The sequence below is a fragment of the Poecilia formosa genome, unplaced genomic scaffold (assembly GCF_000485575.1).
Source record: "Poecilia formosa unplaced genomic scaffold, Poecilia_formosa-5.1.2 Scaffold41, whole genome shotgun sequence".
Lineage (NCBI taxonomy): Eukaryota > Metazoa > Chordata > Actinopteri > Cyprinodontiformes > Poeciliidae > Poecilia > Poecilia formosa.
Window position 1 is genome coordinate 72,857 of NW_006799980.1, and position 23,298 is coordinate 96,154.

A 23,298-nucleotide genomic window follows, 5' to 3' on the forward strand; every position below is an offset into this window, starting at 1 on the left:
TATATATATATATAACTTTGATTATGTATGGAAAGTTTACCTTCCAATACCAGGTTTAAAAGTCATTCCTGTTTTATGCTTTATGATCAATTCTCTTTGGAAAAACTCAAATCAATCAATAAAAACAATCAAAAACATAACAGTTTGACTTCCATACCTATGATTACTTTATGCACACAAATTAAGACAGACAGTTTTTAAACATTTCTAACGTTCAAAATGTATATTTTCCTCCAGCAGACGTTTGTTTTTGACAGATTGCATAAAAATTATAGAGGACAGCTGACACTTAAAGAAAAAGCTACATAAATTGAGGCAAATAGTACTCATTTTATGATTACAGTCTAATATCTATGAGCCCCAGAAATATTTCACATTCAGTCTTCATTTATAGCGGTGGAATATGTCTACATCTGTGTCGATTTTGACGTTGAATGCTGCTGCTTGAGCTTCTACCTGCCAGCCGTTTGGCCGCCTGGCAGAGTGACGTGATAATTCACAGGTAATCCCCTCCCGCTGCCAATCGCTGGCCTCTAAACGGAGTTTAATCAACAGATGGGAACAGGTGGCTTAGCCCTTTAAAAGCAGGGGGGAGAAGTAAGACAGCAGCACACAAGCGGAGGAAGAGTGCAGCAGAGACAGAGGTGGTTCACGTACCGCGTTAAGGAAAGAAAAACAGTCCCACCAGTGGACGTTTGTTGCTGGAACATCTCGACTCTTTGGTGCATTGAAGCTAGGACGATGACTGTTATTAAACATGGCAGACCGTAAGTACACGCCTCGGACGGGACAGCTGGTGTTCCTCGCAGACTGTGTGAGACACATTGCAGATTTGCGCGGATTTTTCACCTCGTATTGAGCAGACGCAGTGAAAGAGATGCTTATGTGGACTTATCATGCTTATGATGTAAATTAAACACAAATCAAAGGTAGGAGATTCAGATTTTTTTGTTTTTACTTAAAAGTTTGTCTCGCTGTGATTGGCAAATGTTTAATCTGATGATTAATGTCGCTCAGTACAAGATTTGTTTTTGGTTTTTATTAAATAATGGTTCATATATTAAGCCATTTTCAGTAACATCTCAATCAGCCAAGGGTTTGATCAGACTGTTAAGCCCTTAACAGTTTGAAGTGGTAAATCTGGATGAGTTATAGGACAGTATGTCGAGTCCTAACACGCAGCATCTGCTCCTGCCTCCACATGACTCGGCAACAAGCCTCTTAACCTGGTGACACGTATTGAACCGGAAGCGAGCATATGCTGCAGTCAGCTGCAGCTCTACCTGTTTACATGTGACTCATCAGAATCTGACGGCTCGGCCTTGTGCTGAGCTGACCCGGCCAGTCGGTCATGTGGCTTCCTTCTGTGGCAGCTGTGTGTCTGCGGATTAACAGGAGTTTGTGCTTTTCTCGTGTTTCAGAGTGCCAACAGTTCCAGTAAAGAACCTGAATGGATCCAGCCCTGTGCATCCTGCCCTGGCAGGTAAAAATAAACAAACAGCCTCATCAAAAAACATTAAACTGCTTTGATTAAAAAAAAAAAAAAAAAAAAAACCTGTAGTAGTGGGATAATTATGAAGTGGATGGGAAAGTGGAAAGTTATTGTTAATAGAAACCTATATGAAGTTCCATATACAGTTATGTTTGCTGATTGCCACAAAACACAGAGGGGACAAAGCAAATATACGGAAGGAGCTACGATCAGACGCAATGGAATGGGTTCGCTCAAAATATATTTACGTATTAAAGTGGCCTAGTCAAAGTCCAGATGTAAAGCCAAATTATAATAGGAGGTAAGCTGTGAAATTTGCTGTATTCGGTTGAATCTGTCTGGGAGAGACAGTCTTTAGATGTGCAGAGCTGGAACGTACACCAAAACTATATTGAATCAAGGGAATTAATTACACAAATATGTCACAGTTATTGGAGTTTTAATGGTAAATATATGTAATTTTCCATCCATTTCACAACTATGAACTACTTCTGACAAATAAGACGTACAGATGATAAAAGGTCGAAGGTGCATCGCTACTTTCGCAAGGTACTGTATTTCGAAGGCAGGATAAATGTAACCTCGTTTCACTGGCTGTTCGCAGGTATTACGGGCATCCTGATGAGTGCTGCGGGACTTCCTGTCTGCCTCACACGCCCTCCTAAGCTGGTACTCCACCCCCCACCTGTCAGCAAGAGCGACATCAAACCTGTGCCTGGCTTGAGCCAGAGCTGCCGCAAAACCACAAAGAAGCAAGCCCGAAAAGGTGGGCCTCTCAGCTTGTGCTGCGGTGTTTGTTTTTGACTTGTTTTTGACTGACAAAACCTATAATAAGCTTCGTCTATCTTTGTTGTTTTTTTCTCACAGGCAAAACACCAGAGGAAGTGGTGAAGCGTTACCTTCAGAAAGTCCGAAATCCTCCAGAGGAGGTGAGTTTGCCTTGTGTTAAACATGTATTTTTGGTTTGTTCTGACTTCGTGTACTTTAATTGTTTAAAAGGTAATAGAAGTTTGCCACAATTGGAGTAATTTTTAAGTCGGTGACATGTTGAGTTGTTTTTAGGATTACCCTGAGATTAGCTCTATATATCTTCTAATTAACGTCCCGTCCCTTGCAAAGATAAGCATCCCTGATGCAGTCAGTACCATGTTTCATAGAGAGGATGATATATTTTGGGGGATTCCTCTCTGACATGTCTGGTGTATCCCCTACGCCAAGCATGTGCAAACTGTAAACAGAGAGCAGAGTCCACCTTTTCATTGAATACCCTGGAAAAGTTTTTACTGCAAATAATTCCTTTAAGAAGTACAACAAGTAGTAAGTTCACCTGGGCGTAATGTGACCTCAATGTCAGTACAGCTGTGCGTTGAGAGCCTCAGAGGTTTTACCAAACTCGCAGCATAATCAGGGAATACAGTTATGAATTCATAAAAGACATTGAAATCTGTGATTGTAGAGTCACAAAATATCAAAATGTCTCCAGAAATAATGAAATGGACAAAGATGGATGGATTCCTAATACAAACTTGACTCATCTTTCCTCGTCAGGACTGCACCATCTGCATGGAGGCCCTGGCAGGACCTTCGGGCTACAAGGGCCCCGGCGTGGGTGGCATCTCCCGGGCCGAGTCAGTGGGCCGTCTGGCACAGTGTGGTCACCAGTATCACCTCCAGTGTCTTGTTGCCATGTACAACAACGGCAACAAGGACGGCAGCCTGCAGTGCCCCACTTGCAAGACCATCTACGGGGTCAAGACGGGCAACCAGCCCCCAGGCAAAATGGAGTACCACGTCATCCCCCACTCGCTGCCGGGACATCCCGACTGCAAAACCATCCGCATAATCTACAACATCCCGCCTGGCATTCAGGTGAGAGTCGGGACATACTTGAAAAGCAGAAATGTAAGCAGAAGAGGGGATTTTAGTGCTTATTACTTTGGGGATGTTGTGTACTTCAGGGCCCTGAGCACCCAAATCCAGGAAAGCCGTTCACAGCGCGTGGTTTCCCCAGACACTGTTATCTCCCCGACAGTGAGAAGGGTCGCAAGGTAAATAAACATGTCCTCTTCCTTATGACTTTACCAGCACAGTAATTACCCAGTGAGCAAGTTTCACTTTTAATTTCCTCGCTCAGGTTCTCAGACTCCTCCTGGTAGCGTGGGACCGCAGGCTCATCTTCTCCGTAGGCACGTCCAGCACAACCGGCGAGTCCGACACGGTGATCTGGAACGAGGTGCACCACAAGACCGAATTCGGCTCCAACCTCACGGGCCACGGGTACCCCGACCCGGGCCACCTGGACAACGTGCTGGAGGAGCTGAGGGCTCAGGGCATCACCGAGGAGGAGTGCCTAACCAGAGACTGAGCCGACAGACGTTTGGAGCACAAACGGCCTGACATAATGAGACTGATGACGGAGTTCTCTGAGCTATTTTCTGACAAAGGGAACAGATTGATTGTGAATTAGCAGCTGTTCAAAGAAACTTTGCAGGAATAGTTTCAGCTTCTGACGACGGAGGCAGATTTCTTTTGCTGTTCTGATGCTGAAAACGTGACAAGGCCGCAAGGCTTATACAAGTCCGCGGTAGTTTAAAAATGATCTGTCATTTCTTACTGAGAGACTTCGTAAGAGAGAGGCATGATGAGAATGTAACTGAGGTTATTTTATTCTCTTTTTTTTGTAATTTTTGACATGTTTACCACTGTTGCTGCTTTGCTGGACTCAGAGAGGAATTTAAATGAAGGTAAATGTTGTTGTTTTTTTCTTTTATGTTTTTTTCAGTCTTAGTCAACAAAGCAAAACATTTTAACTTGAGTTAAATCAAATGTTTAACGGGATATCTGAGCATGGATATTTGCTGACCTCTAGTGGCACTTTTTCAGAACTGCATTCCTTTTTTTTGGTCTGATTTATAAATGTATTCTTGTATATTACAAATACTTGATATATGATGTTGGCTACACTCATTCTTGTTTTTATATTTTATGTACCATTTTATTTTATACGTTGTTTCACTGTTTTATTGGCTCGGGCCGACAGTGTGCTGGTGTACACAAGACTCACTTTCTTCATGAACCTCAATTTTCAGGATTTTGTATTTGATAAGCTCACAAGTGAACATTCCCTAATTATTTGTTCCTCAATGTAGGTGTGCTTTTAAAAGCATTCTGTGTTTTATTGTTCAGGACTAAAAGACGAAAGCCGTGATTCATTCATAGTCCCACGAGGAGGAGCAAATTCACCAAAAAGCTAGGATTGAAATTTTAGAACCCTCTGCCTGCCATCAGATTTGCACAGAGCTACTTAGCAGCAGAAGAAAACAAGGTCGTTTGCATCTCATGGGTTTTTGTGTGTCTAAGACACAAAAAAGACACCAGCCTTTAGTCACACTACAGAATGTGGTCAATGTTGTTTATTTTATTTTTTGTCACGTTCGCTTTTTAATCATAAGAAGGTGCAAAACGACTATCATGATGCGGATTCGGTTTTGGCCAAAGTCAGTTTGCATTAAGTGGACTGTTTTACTGTGAGGTATGTTGGAGGTGCGTTGGGTTATACTGATGTGGGTCAACATTTATACTTTATGATACTTTATGTAAGTATGTGTTTTACGTGCAGATTTGAATTAAACTGTTTTCTAAGAGAGCAAACTGAAGTCTGACGTGGTTTATCTTCATTTTTGTCCAAATGTGAGTATGCTTGAGGAGATTAATTGTAAACACTTCCAGTATGGAAGTACTAGATATTTATGGAAGAAAGTGGATTTTGTATGTAACCCATATCTTTGATTTTTCACCCAACCCTTTGCTTTGGTTCTTCACCCTGCTAGTTAACCTTGTGATGACCCATTTTGAATTTTGGGGCAAAGGTTTACAGATTTCCATTTAAAATGTCATGGCACTATAACAAGATTCCATTGGTCTTTGGGAGAGCAATGGCATGATGATAGACCCTCCATTGTGCCTAACCGTGGCGATTAGGTCTTTTTTACATGGTATTCATTAACCCAAAGCACACCCCTAGTGTTTATTTGCAAAACATTAATCTTAGACTCATCTATGAAAGAGAGGCAAGACCACAGCATTACAGATTCTTATCTGGTAAAACCCCAGATGGCTTTTCAGACTTGTTGATTTGACCAAACTTAACCTTTCACGTGAGCGTTCTTGTTGCAAGTATTGTGCTAAAAGCTATTGGTAATGAAAGGGCATATTAATGTATTTCTTTCAATTTTATGCATTAAAGCAAACAAAAAGAACATGTTCACAAATATTTTTTTAGGCACTACCCTTGAACGCTGGTGTAATAAGACACAAACCGTGAGAAATTTGACCAAATAGTTTATATTGGTTTATAAGCATGCTATACGCATGGCACCTATAGTGGACACAAAATGCGGGGTTGTTCAGAGAGCTCAGAAATATTCTGACTTCAAGAGGCATTCCTGTTGTTTTTCTGTAAGATCTGAGTGCAAAGAGAATGGGACAATCACTAACGATAAAGCTGCTTATGGTGGGTCGGGGTTAGGAGAAGACCCCTTTAACCAAAACGCTTACCTGACTAAGCCATCAGAAATTCATTTAAATTTACTTTGCAAGATCATTACTTGACTTTTCTTAGGATGAGAATTTTCACATTTTATCATTCTTAGTTTATAAAAACCAAAAACAAAACAAACAAAAAAAAACGTGGTAGTCTCTGCTAAATCAGTTGCTGTGTATGAAAAATGTAAAGCCTTGTACAGCAAATGGCTAGATTATGTAGATCATTCACAATACTGACTTCCTCCTCTCAGGATGAGCAGTTTATCTCCAGATTAGTCTGGTTTCTGGATTAGCTGGTGGGATTACTTCCACCATAATGAATGAGGAATTTACAGAAGCAACTAAACACAATTATAAAGGTCCCCAGCCTTTGAAGAAGAAGAGTCAGCTATGGAAAAGAAACAAGTCACGGGATGAAATGTGACAGCGACGCGACAGAAACTGTGAGCGCTTCAGCACACGTAGGCCACTTCAGCGCCAGTTCCAGAAATGTCGCTCTGATGATGATCCAGAACGCTTCACGCTGAAAACCTTTCAGATCAACTTTCCATTTCTCCTTCGTTTCTGCAGCGACAGAGCTTTAAGTGGCAGATGTGATGCTTCAGTATGTGGAGGAGTTAAAAAAAAAAAAGAAGCACCAGGCCCGTCTGCTGGGTTAAAGAGAAGCAGATGGGTTAAAGGATCTAATGGGGCCACTCCTCGGTTAAGCAGGACCGACAGCAACTAGTGGCACTAATGTAGATGAAGTGATAACGGATGACTTCCATTACTGCATCGCTCTGTCTCCGCTCTTTTATGGTTTGGTGGAGGGGGAGAGAGAGCAAAGGAAGGGGAAAAGAGATGCAGAAAATGACACACTGGTGTGTATCTCAACATGAAGTAGAGGAAGAAACGGGAGGAACTGCAAAGAGAGAAAGAAATGTATTGTGAAAGAGTAGATTAAGATTTGCAGAAACCTCTAGGCTGGGGGGTTCGGGGGGGGTCCTCAACTGGTCAGACAAACCCCTCCTGCAGGGCGCTATTGTCCACCACTCACGGCTGTGCAAAGAAAGCTGATTACAAAGGGCAGCAGGCTATATTCCTCTGCAGTTGATCACCACATGTTGCCATTCTTTTGCCTGATGTCTCTCCCTGTAAATTCCAGCCTTCGGAGATTCACACTTTTCCCCAATGACACGACTTGCTTCTATTTTTTTTTCCCTCCTTTTCTTTTTGTGAGGGTCTGAACTGTTTGTCTGCCTCGTCTTTCTGCACAAATCCAGATGCAGCAAAATCCGCCCTCCCCGCAGCTCCTCAAAACGGCTTGTCTATTATTAAAAGCTTTTAAATGGAGCAGCGTGTTGGCTGACTACCAAATCCATTGCCCTGTTGCCAAGGAAACAACACATTCGTGGCCGCTAGTCTTTTTTGCTCCTTTTTTTTCCCACCCCTCCCCTTCCCTTCCCTCGAGGCTCATATTTCAAGAGTGTCAGCAATCTGGTGTGCTCACACTGCTGCCTTTCAGCTAAAAGCTTTTTGTGCTGCCAGTGGAGCAGAATGGAGGGCAAAAAAGAGAGAGCGGATGGGAGTGGTTAGCGAGGAGAGGGGGAGGGGGCTCGGAGGATAAAAAGGCCCTCTCTCACCGTTGCCAAGGCAACTTGATGTCACGGTGACATCACGCAGTATTAAAAGCTTTTAACCGGATTTCTCTCCTGCCTTAGGCCCCATTTTGAGTCCTCTTTCAGCTAGGCTAGGGGGAAGGGCAGAGGCAGGCAGGACGGCTGTGGCTGTGCATGCTCTCTCACATGTATCCCTCCTTCCCTGCAGACTCAACCCAGCCCTTATAACAGTAAAAAGACTTTCAAATTCAAGCTCTAAAGCTCCTATCTTTGCAAAAAAAAAAAAGAAAAAGAAAAAGAAAAGAAAGAAAGAAAGAAAAAGAGAGAGAAACCCACAACCAGCACAGGCCAAAAGAGAGACATAGAGAGAAGGAAGCCAACTCCAAAATGGCAGTGGACGATAGTTTCAGCTACCTGATGCCAGGCCACAGCGAGAAACACAGGCGGGCCCCGAACTGGACCGACGGCGAAATGAAGGCCCTCCTGTACGTGTGGGAGGAATTCCACAACGAGCTGAAAACCAGCAAGAGGAACGCCAAGGTTTACGAGAAGATGTCCCAGAGGTTTTTCCAGCTCACCGGAGAGCAGCGCTTCAAAGAGGAGATCAAGATGAAAATCACTAACATGTCCTTCCAGTTCAGGCAAGTGCTTCCATGTCCAGCAGCTGTGACTCCACAGGTCCAGATGTTGCCCGACAAGTTGAAAAAAAAAAAAAAAAAAAAGTAATAATCCTTCCGCTTTCTTTGTTCTTACAGGAGACTGAAGGCCACAGCCAACGAATCGGGGGAGACGCCGGACTGGCCTTACTACAAGGCCATCGAGAAGATCCTCTCCAAGCCTCTGGAGAACGGCAGGGTGAACTCGCTGGAGTTTCAGGCCTCGGCCGCCGGTCCCTCCACTTCGTCCCAGTCCACAGACAACCCCTTGTCCCACCAGTCGGAGGAGGGCGTGATTGGATTCCTGCCAGAGTACACTGGCTCCTCAGATGAGATGGAGATAAAGCAGGAGCTGGACTCTTTGAGTTCAGACAGCGAGCACATGCTGGGCTCCAGGTAACAGGAAAACCAAACACCCGCGTACAAGCGTGCTTTTCTATCGTAAGGCGACGCAACACATTTTAGGCTCTTTCAACTATATGCTGCTTGTAATTGTTTGTTACTTATATTCCATATTTGTTGCCTTACTGTTATGTTATTATTTGTTGGATTTGGATTTGAATGCCACACTTGAGAAAAATACTCATTAGGACTTAGAATATCTATTTATGTTTTTTTTTTTTTTTTTTTTTTTTTTTTACCTCTGGCAGACTTAGATTTAAAATGATTCTGGCAGGAAGTGAGGCAGGCATCTCTCAATTTATACAAAAGAATGAAAAAAATGAGTATTAATTTCGGAAAAATAAATCATAAAAATAACAATAGAGGCTATGCCCTCTATTGGTATTGCAACTCCTCTTACAACTGTATAACATTTTCTTGTACTCCACTGTTATTTTGATGATTTGTCCTTTGGTGATGCGTCTTTAAACTTTAGCTGCTTTTACACTCAATTTTAGCCTCCCACCTGACCATTTTAAGAGAAAAAAAATGTATTTTTTATTTATTTATATATTTTTTTGCTTTAATTGAGTTGTTTGACTTAGTAACAAATTCATTAAGAAAAACACACATTACCTCTAGGAAGCCAAAGATCAAGATATTTGATATAAAAGCCAAATAAAAATAAAAGTAACATTACAGTCAAATAAATGATAAAACATTAACTATCACAGAGAATCACTAAATTACAGATGAAATACTAATATATAAACGAATTGTGTAAGTATTTCTATGTAAGAAATAAGATAAAATAGAGATAAATAAATAATCAAGCAAAGTTAAGTAAAATACAAACTAAATAAATGCCTTTTTAAAGGCTAGTGGTGAACAAGTACCTTCACCCAACTGAACCCAAACTTAAATTGGATTTTTAATCATCTAAAGCGCCCCACAGCAAAACAATGCAAGAATGTCCACAGTAATGAAACGCTGGACCTCGACAGCTGCCTGCTCATTTTTAATCATCGGTGTTTGAAGGTTTTGGTGATCTTCAGCACCAAACCAACCAAAACAATCACACATTTAATAAGTATCACATGACATGCAAACAGTGCTGCTCCTGGTGACTGCCAAATTTCGAGACATTAATCAATTCTGCATTGCATTTTATTTTGCGCAAAATTAACTGAAAGCAAAAGTTTTTTTGAACTGGTTTTACAGTAAGAGGGATTCTGTTTTGAAATATGAGTTCTAGGACGCTTTTTAGTTCACATAGGCAAACATTATTAACTGGGCTTACAACAGATTTTTCATCACTAGTCTGTTTTATTTTTTAAAGAACACTCTATGTTCTTGACAGGTAATCATTCCTTCTAAACCTAATTCCAATCTAAAATCGTTGTAAACCTTTATAGATGTTCCTCTCCGCTCCTCAGCTCCCACCCCGTCTCAGCCAGGAAGAGACGAGCCAGAAAGTACCTGTCCCTCAAGAGGAAGAAGCTGCAGGTCATGCAGGCCATGCTCCAGCAGCACAAGAAGTCCAGCCAGGCGATAGAGGAGACGTGCCGGGAGCTCCGACGATCCATGCATCAACAGAACCTCCTGCAGGTCCAGTGTCTGCAGCTGCAGGAGAGGATGATGAACCTCCTGGAGAAAATGGTACAGCTCCCCAGCTCAGCGTCAGCGGTTTGGAGTCAGAGCGGGGCAAAAGATCCAGGGAAACCGTGAAAGGGGCGGGAAAAAAAAAAATCAAAAAAATCACGGAATCTCCCAACGCTCATAGGAAAAGCAGGTTCTTTCATTCCATGTCTCATCTGCAGTATTACATACAAATTTAGACAATAACTGTTATCACACCACAGATAAGGACTACCAAAAAAAAGATACTTTCACCAACTCTGTGGGGGTGCCTGAAAACAATGATTAAAAGAACTAAAAGGACTTTGTTTAAATTTTAGCATCCACTGTATGTTGGGTTACAATATAGTTAGTCTTTTTTTTAGCTTAGAACTAGTTGTGTAAAATATTTCTCAATTACATGCCAAGTATCCAATTAAAATAACTACAAACAGTCTTTTGAAATCCTGCCTTTTTGTTCGCTGTGGCTTTTGTAATTACATACCAGGATTGTCCTTTAGCAACACAAGCTAATTTGCAACATCATGAGGCAGAAATCGAATTCACCGGCATTGAAGGAAGCGCTTTGAGAAAAGAAGAACCAACACAAAGTCTTTTTAGAGTCAAGATTTGTTTTCAAATCTTTTGAAAATGCAATTTCGGTGGGAAATTCCTCCTTGCAAACATCAGATTAGATATAATTACAGTTAGCCTTGGTGCCTCAGTATTGCACAGCGGAGTCTCACTCAGATCGCTGTGAGTACAGCAGAGGTGTTTTTGTTTGATTAAAGCTTTCATGGCGCTCCTTATTCAAAAGGTCAATTTTTTTCTATTTTTGTCCTTTTTTTTCTCTTTTGCTTTGAAAGGAACTGCTAAACATGACATGTTTCATTGATTCATATAAATATAAATGAATAATATTTATGTGTAACTTCATTTCGGTTGCAGACTGTGCTAACATCTCAAGCAGTCTCAGAACTAGGTTTTTCTTCAGTAAGTCAAACTTTTTTAGTTTAAACTGAGTACTTCCCCAAAAAAAGTCTGCGTCCCCTTTGGCTGCTTTCACACTCATCTTCATTCTTGCACCTAAATGTTCCCTGTCATGGTACATGGTTTCTTATCTCTTCCACCTTTGCCCTGGCGAGTATCAGTTATGTATTTATTTAATTAACATGTTTTTTAAGTAATCTTTCCATTATTATTTTACTTGTTGGCAACTTTTCTTTTTTTTAAATTACTGTTCCACCTGTTGCACAGTCTATTTGTGTGTTTTGTTGTTAGTTTCATACTTGAACTCCATGACAAAAATAACATAGCAAGAAAAATAGGGTCTGCTTCTGTCTTATTTTAGTCTAGTGACTCATTTTGTCTCGAAACACTAGGAATTATTTATTGCTTATAACAGCTCCCACCAATTCCTCATGTTTTGTTCAACATTTGTCCAGTGTCTTTAGTTTTAATAAGACTGCGGTGCAGCTCTACAAGTTATGCCAAACTGACTGGTACTGTGTCATACTCTTGTTGTGTCATACTCTGTGGTGTTAACACTTAGTATGATCTCCCTTTGGCACTGGTACAACACTCAATTGTCTCCTAAAACATTTTACATGTTTGTAGTGGTTCACTGTGTAAAAAGTACCCTACACATAAAAGGCCCTTCTCCATTGTCAAGTGTCATTCTAGCCAGTTAGTATTTGGTTTGGTTCGGTTTGTGACAGATGCAACTGCCCTTTCATGCTGACCCCAAACCTGGATTGCAAAAGAACCTATATGTTGTCATAATAGCGGCTTTACTTGAACTGCACGTTTGCTTGTCTTTTCAGTTGTAAAGAACCTCCGAAGAGACATCTGACAATCATAAAAAAAAAAGATTGCTTACCATGCAAAACTAAACACTCTGGCCAACCTAAAAAAACATACTTTTTTTTTTCATCTTATTTGTTTGATATAAAACATCAATGCTGCTAGTGCTTTTGTGAAAAATAACTATGGATTTAGATTTTTTTTTTTTTTTTTTTACAAATTGCTTCAAATTAAAGTACTTTTTTTTCAAATATTTTTAAAAATGGGATGGTATTGTTCTGCTGTATTGTATTGCTTATAATTAGGGATTCCAAAACTTACTAAAAGGAATAAAATTAAAAATAAAATAAAATAAAACAAAGTTTGCATCTTGGGAAAGACATTCAGAATATCCAGCTGTTGTTTAAGAAACTTTTACAGAGTACTGCCAGAGTTTTTGATGCAAGTGTAAAATCCAAAAACTTTCTAGCTGTTCGATTTAAAGTGTGAAAGATGACATGCTTAGTGATCCCTTGTAATGCGCCCCAGTTTTAGCTTATTCTTAAGAGTATATTAGGTCTGTGTTACTTAAAAAGCAGCAGTGTTTTTACTCTAAAAGAGAGCTATGATATCTGTGCCCACCCACACACACTATAATGAATGGAGCCAAGTATATCAGCAGGCCTGGTTGACTGATAACGCTGATATCACATGACATTTGTTCAAATAAGCACTGTCCCTCCCTTCTTTACGAGTAGGAGCGTAAGCTGCACTGCACATGTGTAGAAAAACAATGTGTGCAACCGTTGAAGCCCTTTGACCACTAAGGTATTATTTTCACAACACTCATGGTGTTAGTGTGGAGCAAAGCCGGGACCACTAGCATGAAAAATAAATGCGACAGGATTATAAAACATCCAGGTAACACATATGCTTTTATTTACTATTTTAATTAGGAAAATAACTTACCCTTATTTCTGCATTGTGAACTTTATAGAAATGTACTCCGTCGTTACGTTTACTGGGGTTTGCCGCAGAATTCAGTGTAACTTTTACTACTTTTTTTTAAAGTTCTGATAGAAATGACGCTGAAATACAATCTGTGTTTTAAAATGTGATCAAATTCAGAGCAAAATTAACATTTTCAACCGCCGCCTGTGTCAGCCAATAGCGTCGCTCCACTCGTTTGAATATTGAATGTGACAGCCATGGTGATTGGGCAAAGGGTAGCGTCACGTGTTCGAGAGACGTTACGCTGTCATGGTTACAATCAAAGACGCTTTGTGATTTTCACGAGGGAGGAGGTGCTGTTGCGAGAAGCCATATGGACCCCTGAATCACGGCAGGACAATGTTGTAAATAGTATAAAAAGAAATAAACCGAAAGAAAATATGGACGTTTGGCATTAGTTTCGTAAACTAAAGGAGTTATTTCAAGGAGTGCGCATAAATTCTGCGGTTTATTGAAACTTTTTAACGCTGAAACAGGTAAGCCAATACGTTTTTTTCCTGTACAGGTTTTAATTAAAGCGTGAAAGTAATGAAATTGTGTTGCTTTAAAGCTTTCTTTGTAGTAAGAGAGAAACATATGACTAGCATTTTGCCTAAGTTCAACTCTGTCCTTTTGTGGTAAGTTGGGATATTTCAAAAATAACAGTGCTTTGCTGAACCAAAGTGTATGTTTGTCATTAAAGTGCTGGTGAGTAAAAAGCCAGCTGGCGCTCTGTTTAGTGGGAGGGGGGCGGGCAAGGGCCAGGGAGGTAGGGGTGAAGCAGGGCGAGTAATAAAAGCTGTGTTTGGGCATGAAAGATCCACCTGTTACATCTCTGACAGATAATTGGTAAAGCAAGATTGATTCAAATTTTTGTTAGCTTTTATTTAGCAAGCAAATTGAAGCATGAAATTAGGTTAAGCTAGATGTGGGTACACGTAAGTTATTTTATGTTTTAAAAACAAATTTTTGAACACAGGGTCCAAACAAAAGATTATGTACTACTAACATAAGGTGTTTCTAGAAATTTGTGCATATTTATTTTAGTTTGAGATCTATATAAATTTAATTCATGCCTTTTTTTAAAAAAGAAAATGGGAAAGACAAGATGGCATGCCATGCAATTATGTGTGCCTTTCTATAAACTTATTTGAGACAATAATCTCTTCTCTGAACGGTTTGGAACATTGCTTTTTGTCTTATCCATATTTCTAGTTTGAAGTGAAATATCAGTTCAAGGTGTTCTGTCTCACACATGTGATTGGTTGCACCGGATTTACAAGTATGAACTTTTACAAGTGATTTTAAGCAGAGGGTTGAATAATGTTGAGATTACAGTCGTCATTGTAAGTCATATTTAGTGATGGATAAAATTATTGTAATACTTGTTTTATGTGACCATATAAATAAATTTCAATGAGTGTTGAATAAATATAGGTGCAGCTTTAGCGAGTTTCTGCTAGTATTCATCTTTTTTCTCTCTCTCTTTATTTTTAGCAAATTGATTAAAATGTTTGGACTTGAGCATGGTAAGTGCTTAAATTGTGAAATCTAAGGTGTTTTTTTTTCATCTGATTGCAGGATGACAATAATACAGTAGTGGTGGCAATCTCAAGGTTTTCTGTTTGAGACTTAAAATGAGGATCCAAGGGCAGCCTGAGGGTGCGAGGAGGCGTCTGGATATGAACGCAACTGGTGAACTCCGGGATGTGGAGGTCATCCGGGGTCGGGCTGGATATGGTTTTACTATTACAGGACAGAAACCGTGTTTGCTGAGTGGCATCATGGAGGGCAGTCCTGCTTTTGTGGTGGGACTCAGACAAGGAGATCGAATCATGGCCATCAATGGAGCTGACGTTTCCGCTGCTTCTCACGAAACTGTGGTGCAGCTGATTGGTGGCTGCAAAGGACCCCTGCATATGGTGGTGCTCTCAGAACGACGAATAATGGGGAACCCCATCCTCAATGATGCCAAGTTTGGGTTTGAGCAAAAAAGTAGTGTTTTCCAGAAGCCGGGTGTCCTCCGCGCTGTATCGCATGACCCAAGCAGACCGTCGTTTGATCCTAACAACGGTGTAACCGCTAAACAGAGGCCAGTTTCAGAGCCCGACATGTCGCTGTGGACACAACAATTCAATGTTTTGTCTGGAAAGAAAAAGGAGGAAACGCCCACGGTTAAAGACACAGATTCTGTTTTTAGCGACACCGAAGAAGTCAATCCAGACTGGAGTGTTTTAAACATGACTTTGGTGGTGGGCTACCTTAGCTCCACCGAGCTGATTCTGAACACCGGTGACACCGAGGACGACTGTTTAAAGGCCATTCGGGAGAGAATCCGACAGCTGGGCACAGAGCAAGATACCCACACCCTCGTGATGATGAAGGTCATGTTTGATTGCATTCGACTGTGTGACGACGCAGGAGCCGTTTTGGCGGCGTTCCCTGCTGAGAACCTTGTCTTAGGAGCTGTTTGTGCTGAGGACCCACGTTTCTTCTGCCTGGTCACCACGGCACACATTATCAATGGCCGGGTACCAGATGATGGTCCTCTTCGGGCGTCCTGCCACGTGTTCTTCATTGACCCAGACCTGGGAAACCACAAGGATCACATAGGGATTGCTTGCCGGTTTGGCTTTAACTGTACGCCAGATCCAGACTCTTTGGGCTGCCTCGAGTTCCCTCAGACTCCCCCAGACGTGCTACACTTTGTAACAGTCCTATATAGCGACCTGGGGGAGGCGGTGGAAAGGCTTCGAGCTAAACTGGACATGGAGGCTCAGCAGACCGACAGTACCAGCAAGCTAGGCAGTGCTAGCAGCAACGGGGACAGCGGGATTGAAAATTCTTCCCCCCCTGAGGAGAGAGCGGACAGGGATTTCCCTTCTGATATCCCAAATCTTTCTGGGACCCACCTCCCAAGCTGTCCATGGGATTATCCCTCGACTGAGGTCGTCACCCCTGTAAATCCCGTCAAGAATGGCCAAAAACTTGAGCCAGAGAACAGTGCCAGCCCACATTCCCTTTCAGAGTCACTACCTGGCCCGGATTCTCTCACAAGCTTCTACGGAGGTCCCCCACCCAGGCTGGAGTTTCATTTCAAGCCCCCACCTCCTCCGTTACCCTTGAGTAAAAAACCAAACTTTCTGGCTTATCCCTTAAGAAGCAGCCAAAGGTGGTTTTCGAAGCCAAAATGGCCTAAAACCCTAAGCAGCGACTCTGTAAATCAGGAGACATCCACCAACATAAACTCCACCACAAATAACCCTCCGTCTGCACTGAATCAGGCGCACTCAGACAGGTACCACTCCACAGAGGCCATGATGCCTCCTAGAGAGGAATGGACCAAGAGGTTTCTCGAACAAAGACAGAAACAGCGGGCAGATGGCAGCTACAGAAATGTAAGATATTGCCATATTTTCTCTTCACACTTTTCAATACAGATGAAATATTTAGCTTTAGTTACAAATAAGTGGATGTGCTGGTTTAAAGTGGCTGATTTTTCATTTTATCTTGATAGATCTTCTAAAACACAGATACTTTTTCAAAATGTGTAAATGTTGACTGTTGTCAACCGTGATGTGTAGGGGAAAAAAACGTCAAGATTTATTTTTTTTCCCCCTCCTTTTTGGTTTTGCCTTTGACCACAAGATGTCCCCATATATCCACGTAGCTCCGGAAACAAGCTTTCCCTCTGGGAAACAGCAATGCACTTAAACAGATCCACTGGAGTGATTTCTCACTCTCTCTCTCTCTCTCCGGCCGCACAAAGGGCTCCAATTAGGCCCCATGGTGACAAATGTGTGTTCATTAGAAAAAAAAAGAAAAAAACTACTCAAAAGTGTTGGATAGGTTTGGATTCAAACTGCATCCTTTTTTTTAGATCGCATCACTGTATTTATTATGGTAATGTTCAAACTCAGAGCTAAATTGTGTGCCCCTGCTGCGATGTTAGATCTGAAAGAAGACAACGTTAGACAGGAAGCTGAGCAAATTACAGGGTAGAGCCCGTTTCATACATTGGTAATTATCTGCAATTCTTAAACTCTAGTTTAAACATCAGTCACAACCTCTGCTTTCATAATAATTGGCTAGGGTGTGGAAAAAAGTTAGAACTCATTATCTTTTAAGGTAGTTCTGCCTCAGATGGGCCGACTGACTTTGATGGGATTTAAAATGTGTGATCTGTGCGTGTGGATGAGACTTAAAAGTAATTTCTTACTTCTAGTTTACTTGAACATTTAGAGGAGTAACTCCGATATATCGCAATTGCATTCTAAAACTGCAGACAAGGAACTTATTAAATTGTGTTTTTTTTTCTTGCAGGTAGTTAAACACTGTTTCAAACTTGAATATGTGTGTGCTCTATCTAAAGCCAGTAAACTTGCTTCCAAATGGGGAAAGTATGGTGCTCATTTAAACAGTGCAGTAATGTGTGTTTTTCTTTTCAACCTTTTCCTCTGATAGGGATCCAGGTTTTGGGGTATAGGTGTTACCCGCGCCTCAAAGCGTCGTTCTTCCAAACGTCTCAGCATGGCACGATCTCTGGATGATCTTGAGGTAGGCAATCTTAATTGTTTGTCATTTTTTACGGTAATATTTACTGTGTGTTCTGTATGTATGTACAATATGAAAATTTGGGTCACTATAGATATCTGATGTTAATATTGCTTGTCTAACCCACCTTCTTGAAACACACAGACAAATGACAACAAGATAGAAACAAACATCATTTGTTAATATTGGCCCAGTTTTACGTTGTATGTTTAAAAAAATGACTAACATTGTACAATATTGAGTTTATTGCCAATGTATTATGCATCGCTAACATTTGCAGTGAAAGAGAGACTATATTGGCTGCAGCTTCCTGTCAATTCTCCTGCTTTGCATAGTGCGGTCACAGTTTCAGATGCACAGAGGCTGAAACATTAGCATTGATTGTTTATAACTCGGTTTATAAGGGAGAAAAACTTCTGAAACATGACACTGCGATAGACACTGATAAACGCTTGTGTCCTCCTGAAAACGTTGTTAGCAGCAGTAAGATAAGAGTTTATTAAAGACTCTAGTTATGTCTATCATGTTAGATAGCTTTAGAAAAATAAGCCTGTCTTGTGGAAAATGCTGCCGAGACAGAGTATTAGACATGTTAACATCCAGTTGCATCATTTATGAGTGAGTTAAGTGAGGCACAATCCCAAAACCAATCAGGCAATATAATGCTGATGAAATGTAATTTGTCAGAATTGCAAGTGCCCGATATTGATTTTAAAGTATCAGATGGAGATTGGACGTCTGCAAATGCATATGTTGAAATGACTTCGCTAAGCGATGAGTTATTTTAGCACTTAAACTTAGAGATTTGCTCAAATCACTTTTTCACCTGTGCTTGACTGCTAAAAAAAAAAATCTATTTTTTTTTTGTCTGCAGTTTACCTAAAAATCAAATTTTTTTTTTGTCTTTAATGTGGACTTTCAACCGAAACATCCTCCTTTTTTACTTCACCCTCAGTTCTCTCTTTCATTTCCGTTGCCTTGAACTCTGTTTGGTGCTCCACTCATAAAGAGAGGTGGCTCACAAAGTGGTCTTTGTGTGAGTCAGAGGCATGGACCTGTTTGTTTGGTCTTGCTAATGAGCCCTGCTGCACATTCTGAATTTTGTGCTTACGTTGTCTCATATTAATGACACTTAACAACTCGCTCCCCACCCCCTTCCCCTCTGCGAGCCTGCATTACTGATTCATATTTGCCTGCAGTTTACCTAATATGACCATTTTAAATGTACATGAAGAAAACAGAAAAACAAACCAAATGATTGCATGCTGTATTGTATAAATATGCATGAGTCATACGCTCTGAGAGGGAGACCATAAACCTGCTTGTCAGATTTGCCTCAACACACACTGAACAGAGCTGCAGTTTTAAAGCTCCATCGTTAGAGCAGGTTTGACCCAGATGTGAAAATAACATTGCGTCTTTTGTTAGTAATTCGCTATCCCGGTCAGTTTCCTTTGCCGTCATCTTCCATGCATGTTTCAAGTATGTTGTGATGAGTTATGCAACTTAAAGAGTTTTGACAGTGGGCTGATGAGTGGTTAACACCCTGCTCGGTATTTTTGTCTTCTTGATCGGGTTTAAGTATATTTATTTCCTTTGGCTTCCAAGAAGTTGCAATTTGCTGCACATCAATCAATAGTGAAATTGCTTCTGAGTATCTTCGAGCAGCTGATGTAGTGCTTTTCCTGGAATCATTATCTGGCTATAAGATTATGCCCTGGTGAATATAAATTGAGAGACTGTAAGTGGTTGAATAACATAATCCCGGCTTGTGTTGCTCTGTCTTCTTATCCCTATACCTTTAGTTTGCTTTGTTGCACAGTTTTATACCAGTGGTACATGTTCTTAACATCTTTCTGCCATGACAACTTGTCCTGTTCCAGGGGTAGGACTAATCCACCATAAAAGTTTGAGATAGTAAGTGGATAAAGATTGTACACTTTTGTTTAGCTTAAATGTGATATGGGAAGTAAAATAAGTTTGGATGTCTTTGTGCTTTCAGCTGTTTGTTTCCTCCTGGAAGATGGAAATTATTAGACTTCATAAGAGTCTAATAAGTGTTAGACTCTTAATTTAACACTCTTATAAGTGTTAAATTAAGTTCATATGCAGCCTGGAAACATTGGAAAACAGAAATAGAATTTGATTTGGTCGTCCATCTTCAGCCAAAGCTCACTCCTAAGGAGAAAAGTTTAGTGGATTTCTTTAAGATGCACCAGTTGGAGAACTTTTGCTTTACTATTTTTTTTTTTTAGAAACTCCTGACTTAAGATTTAGGTCAGGATCCTGTAGAGACCTTGTACCTCAACCTTAAACTGAAGCCATCAGGATGTTGTGAATGACAAGGTCAGCATAAATACATGATAACCTCTGAATTAGTGCATGCATCTGGACCCACAAGGACATGCTGAGACTATTTTGCTCCTTGTTACCTTCCACGGCAGACCTTTCTGGCCCTGGTTAGCCTTGATGCACATAGACGAGAACAGAACAAACTGGTTTTGGTGGTCTTATTTGTGTGGCAATAGTTTAAGAAGAGTGAACTAATTCCCTTTGTTTAATATGGCTGCTGCAAACAAGCCACAGTGTACTGCACATATGATCTGTTTGTGTTTGTTGTGTGTTTCTCTCTCGGTAGAGGGAGAAGCGGCTGATATTCCATGTCTGTTTTTGTCTGATTTGTCCCCCCCCCAACCCCCATAGCTCCGAGCACAGTGTTAGTCAGATCCTCTTTATGTTTGGGCATGTCAAAGAATGTTCTGCTTTGTATATTCTTGTCTTATTACCTTTCAGAGCTCGTCAGGCAGATGTCTCCGCATCCTACTATAGAGCTCTGATTTTCTCTTTGCAACCCCAAAACAGATGCTTGCACTCAGCAGATGACTGTGTGTTCAGCTCAGCGGAGATGACACCATTAGTCGGCTGCTCTATCTGTGTTCACGCTGACTCTGCTCTGTCTTTGGAGGTGTTTTATAGCTGCATATGAAAACATCTGTTAATGTGAGCCGCTAGAGAAAGCACACCGTTATCACCCTGCTGCGAGATCCGGGGCAATTTCTTTTGCTCTTTGAGTGTCTCCTCTCCTCTTAGGTGTGGAGGCATTAGCAGCACTTGTTTGCATGCCTGGAGGTAACATATCTATCTTGTGGGCGTAGCAGAGAATGCATGAGGACGCAGAGACAGTGAGGGAGGTAAATACAGAGGGGAGAGGGGACGAATTCACAGCAGAGAGAGAGAGAGACAGAGAGGGAGGGAGGGAGAGGAACCGGCATCAGAGGGAAGAGAGAGGGAGCTTTTGAACTCCCAGTAGCTGTCAGGATTTTCAGGCTCCTCTCCACGTGCTCGCCTCCTCTTCCTCCTCCTCCTCCGCTCAGCTTCGTCTCTCTGCACTGCGAAGCGCACAAGGCTCTCGCACACACGCTCAGTCGACATCCAGCGGATGGACTCTTTTACACGCACCAGCCGCAGGGACCAGCGCTGAAAACGAGCCAGGCGCATGCACACGGGGCTATACATGGAGCAAACTTTAACTCTCAACTCTGTAAGTCGTCATATCTTCAGCTCTTTCTCATTCAGGCTGTCCGCCGATTCCATTTTCATCTTCCACACTTTTCCTTCTTGGGGCTCTGTGTGGCTCCTGTTGTAGCAGCATACAGTGGTTAGCTTGTGTGGTCTGTCAGAGGAATGTTTTGACCAGTGCCAGCTGAACTCCCATGTGTTGTATGATACACACACTGCGCTGCTGTATGAAGAAGCAGGATGTGCCGCCGCTTTATACACCAGGATCCAAGCTGACTTTCATTTAAGATCCTGAGACTTAAAGACGCTTATAAGTTTTTATGAGCCAGGCTTATGCTTATTAAATGCAGGGCCCTTTTTGAATGAAGTGCACTCTGCTGCACTTGCCCTGAGAAATGACCCTGTTCGCAGTCAGCTGGCAGCACCAAGACAAGTTCCATTCAGTGTGAAGGACACAGAGATGCAGAGGTTGTTGCTGTCAGATGGGATTAAATTTGCTGTGACATTTAGTCGCTTTGTTTTGGGCTGTGATCACGTTGCAGCCACAGTTACGTTTGAACTTGAAGTGGTTGCCTGTGGTTCTACCTTACCCATATTTGCTTTGTGTAGGCATGTCCCTGCTTTAATTGGGCAGCTTAGCAGAACTACACTCTCAAAGACCTAACCTATGAAACTGACGTGAACGTGTAAAAATGTACTTACTTTTTTGGGGTGGATTTAAGTCGATTTTTTTAGATTCGAGTTGAAATGGAGCACATTTAACAGCTATAAGACAATTGAATAAGCCAGGCAAATTCCAAAGAAATTAAATGACAATATTGTTAAGTTAATTTGTTTGAATAACTTTATTCTTTAAATGAAACAAATGGGCCTCCACTGATCATATGTTCTAATTTATTACAAATGACTATATGTATTTTGTCCATAGCATCTTGTTTGACCGATTAGCACAATAGTGGATTATCTTTAGAGCTTATCTGTGTTTGTGTGTTCTCACTCCCTCACAGCCTGAATGAACTTCATAACTGATAACGCATAGAAAACACAGTTCCCTTTTCAGCAGCGTCTTAAGTTTCTGTACTTCCTCTGACTTCATTTATTGCATTTACTGAAAGAGTCGTAAAGTTTTCATGTGTATATGAACAACTTCACACACAAATATTTTTCCTGCCAAAAACAGCAAGGTTGTGTTTTTTTGTTTTTTTAACAATGCCTGCCTGTTAAAAAAAGTGCTAAGCTGTAACCTTAGAATTATGCAAACCTTTTTAGATCTGTTCTAACAAGATTACATGTGAACATGTAAGACAAAAAGAAAACCTTTTTCCCTGACAACCTACCCCAACAGAGATTCCCTGATCGATAACTTTTAAAAGCTTCCTCACACAGTCAAGGAGCTGAGTTTGTTTGCAAGATTGACTTTAGCATCGGTGCTGTGGCTGTACCAGATAAGGCCATGTACAAACTTAATTGTTTGTGACACACAGAAACATTTTCAATCACAAGCCTTTTCACAGATTTTAGATTACATCGGCCTCACTGCGCTGGGCACCCTAAAAAAAACATGAGAATAAGGGTTGAATGAGCGATTACATTTACACACAGACAAACATGGTACATTTTCGTAAAAAGATTATGCCAGCCAATTAGTGGCACTGCAACACGGCCGCAAAACAGTGCAACAAACACAGAATGCTGCCATGTTTGTAATTTGTCAGAGTGAGGCGCATGCGGGGGACAGAGAGAGATGACGCTACGACGTCATCGTTGCAGAAGAGATTATTTAACTGAGTAATATTTAATATCCTCCAAAAATCGTTTTTTTTTTGGGGGGTGGGGTTTCAGTGTACTGTAACAATTAGGTCACATAATGATTGATCACTCCTTGGGTTTTAAAGAGCTTTAAGGACTTGAAGGAATAATACACACTGTATTAGAAAAAATTAAGCTTGTTTTGTTTTGTTTGCTGATGTTTGATTTTGCACCTCATTATATTAATACTTCCCTTCATCTTGTTCTGATTTGGGTAATTGTGTATTCTTTGGGATCAGTGGTAGATTCAGGCCAACAAGACACTTTTATCTCTCTGACATCACGCTGCCAGCTCTGGGAGGGGGGCAGTTTTGCTCATGAAGTGTCCCCAAGGCTAGCATTATGGGATGACATT

General features: G+C 41.1%; 3 protein-coding genes across 9 annotated transcripts in view; all 3 read left to right on the forward strand.

Annotated features, from left to right (window-relative positions):
* The window catches only part of dtx4a (deltex 4, E3 ubiquitin ligase a), an 18,130-nt gene extending 12,987 nt beyond the window's left edge, over window positions 1–5,143 (forward strand). For both annotated transcript variants that reach the window (XM_007551229.2, XM_016671096.1), the window contains 6 exons: window positions 1,422–1,483; window positions 2,097–2,258; window positions 2,360–2,421; window positions 3,041–3,361; window positions 3,451–3,540; window positions 3,627–5,143. In XM_007551229.2, coding sequence (XP_007551291.1) covers window positions 1,422–1,483; window positions 2,097–2,258; window positions 2,360–2,421; window positions 3,041–3,361; window positions 3,451–3,540; window positions 3,627–3,857 — 928 coding nt within the window. In that variant the 3' untranslated portion in view covers window positions 3,858–5,143. The remainder of the gene's footprint in view (window positions 1–1,421; window positions 1,484–2,096; window positions 2,259–2,359; window positions 2,422–3,040; window positions 3,362–3,450; window positions 3,541–3,626) is intronic.
* A 1,062-nt stretch (window positions 5,144–6,205) lies between these two features.
* Window positions 6,206–10,746, forward strand: msantd1 (Myb/SANT-like DNA-binding domain containing 1). 2 transcript variants are annotated; one of them, XM_007551233.2, is made up of 3 exons: window positions 6,206–8,276; window positions 8,391–8,687; window positions 10,088–10,746. In XM_007551233.2, the coding sequence occupies exons 1-3, from the start codon at window positions 8,023–8,025 to the stop codon at window positions 10,398–10,400; spliced, it is 864 nt and encodes a 287-aa protein (XP_007551295.1). In that variant the 5' UTR covers window positions 6,206–8,022; the 3' UTR covers window positions 10,401–10,746. The 2 variants fall into 2 exon arrangements, with proteins under 2 accessions (XP_007551295.1, XP_007551296.1); XM_007551234.2 differs by having other exon boundaries at window positions 6,208–8,276; window positions 10,109–10,746.
* A 2,607-nt stretch (window positions 10,747–13,353) lies between these two features.
* LOC103137481 (regulator of G-protein signaling 12-like) overlaps window positions 13,354–23,298 on the forward strand; it is a 46,329-nt gene continuing 36,384 nt past the window's right edge. For 2 of the 5 annotated variants that reach the window (XM_016671086.1, XM_007551230.2), the window contains exons 1-3: window positions 13,354–13,558; window positions 14,643–16,459; window positions 17,526–17,618. In XM_016671086.1, the coding sequence (XP_016526572.1) occupies window positions 14,699–16,459; window positions 17,526–17,618 (1,854 nt within the window). In that variant the 5' untranslated portion in view covers window positions 13,354–13,558; window positions 14,643–14,698. Of the gene's footprint in view, window positions 13,559–14,642; window positions 16,460–16,826; window positions 16,851–17,525; window positions 17,619–20,716; window positions 21,157–23,298 lie in introns of those variants that run through there. The other 3 variants (XM_016671087.1, XM_016671089.1, XM_007551232.2) reach the window with 3 other exon arrangements.

Bases quoted from the DNA above. Each gene is read 5' to 3' on its own strand.
- msantd1 (XM_007551233.2), top strand. From the start codon at position 8,023: ATGGCAGTGGACGATAGTTTCAGCTACCTGATGCCAGGCCACAGCGAG. The intron at 8,277-8,390 runs GCAAGTGCTTCC...TTGTTCTTACAG, and splicing joins AACATGTCCTTCCAGTTCAG to GAGACTGAAGGCCACAGCCA. The intron at 8,688-10,087 runs GTAACAGGAAAA...AAACCTTTATAG, and splicing joins GAGCACATGCTGGGCTCCAG to ATGTTCCTCTCCGCTCCTCA.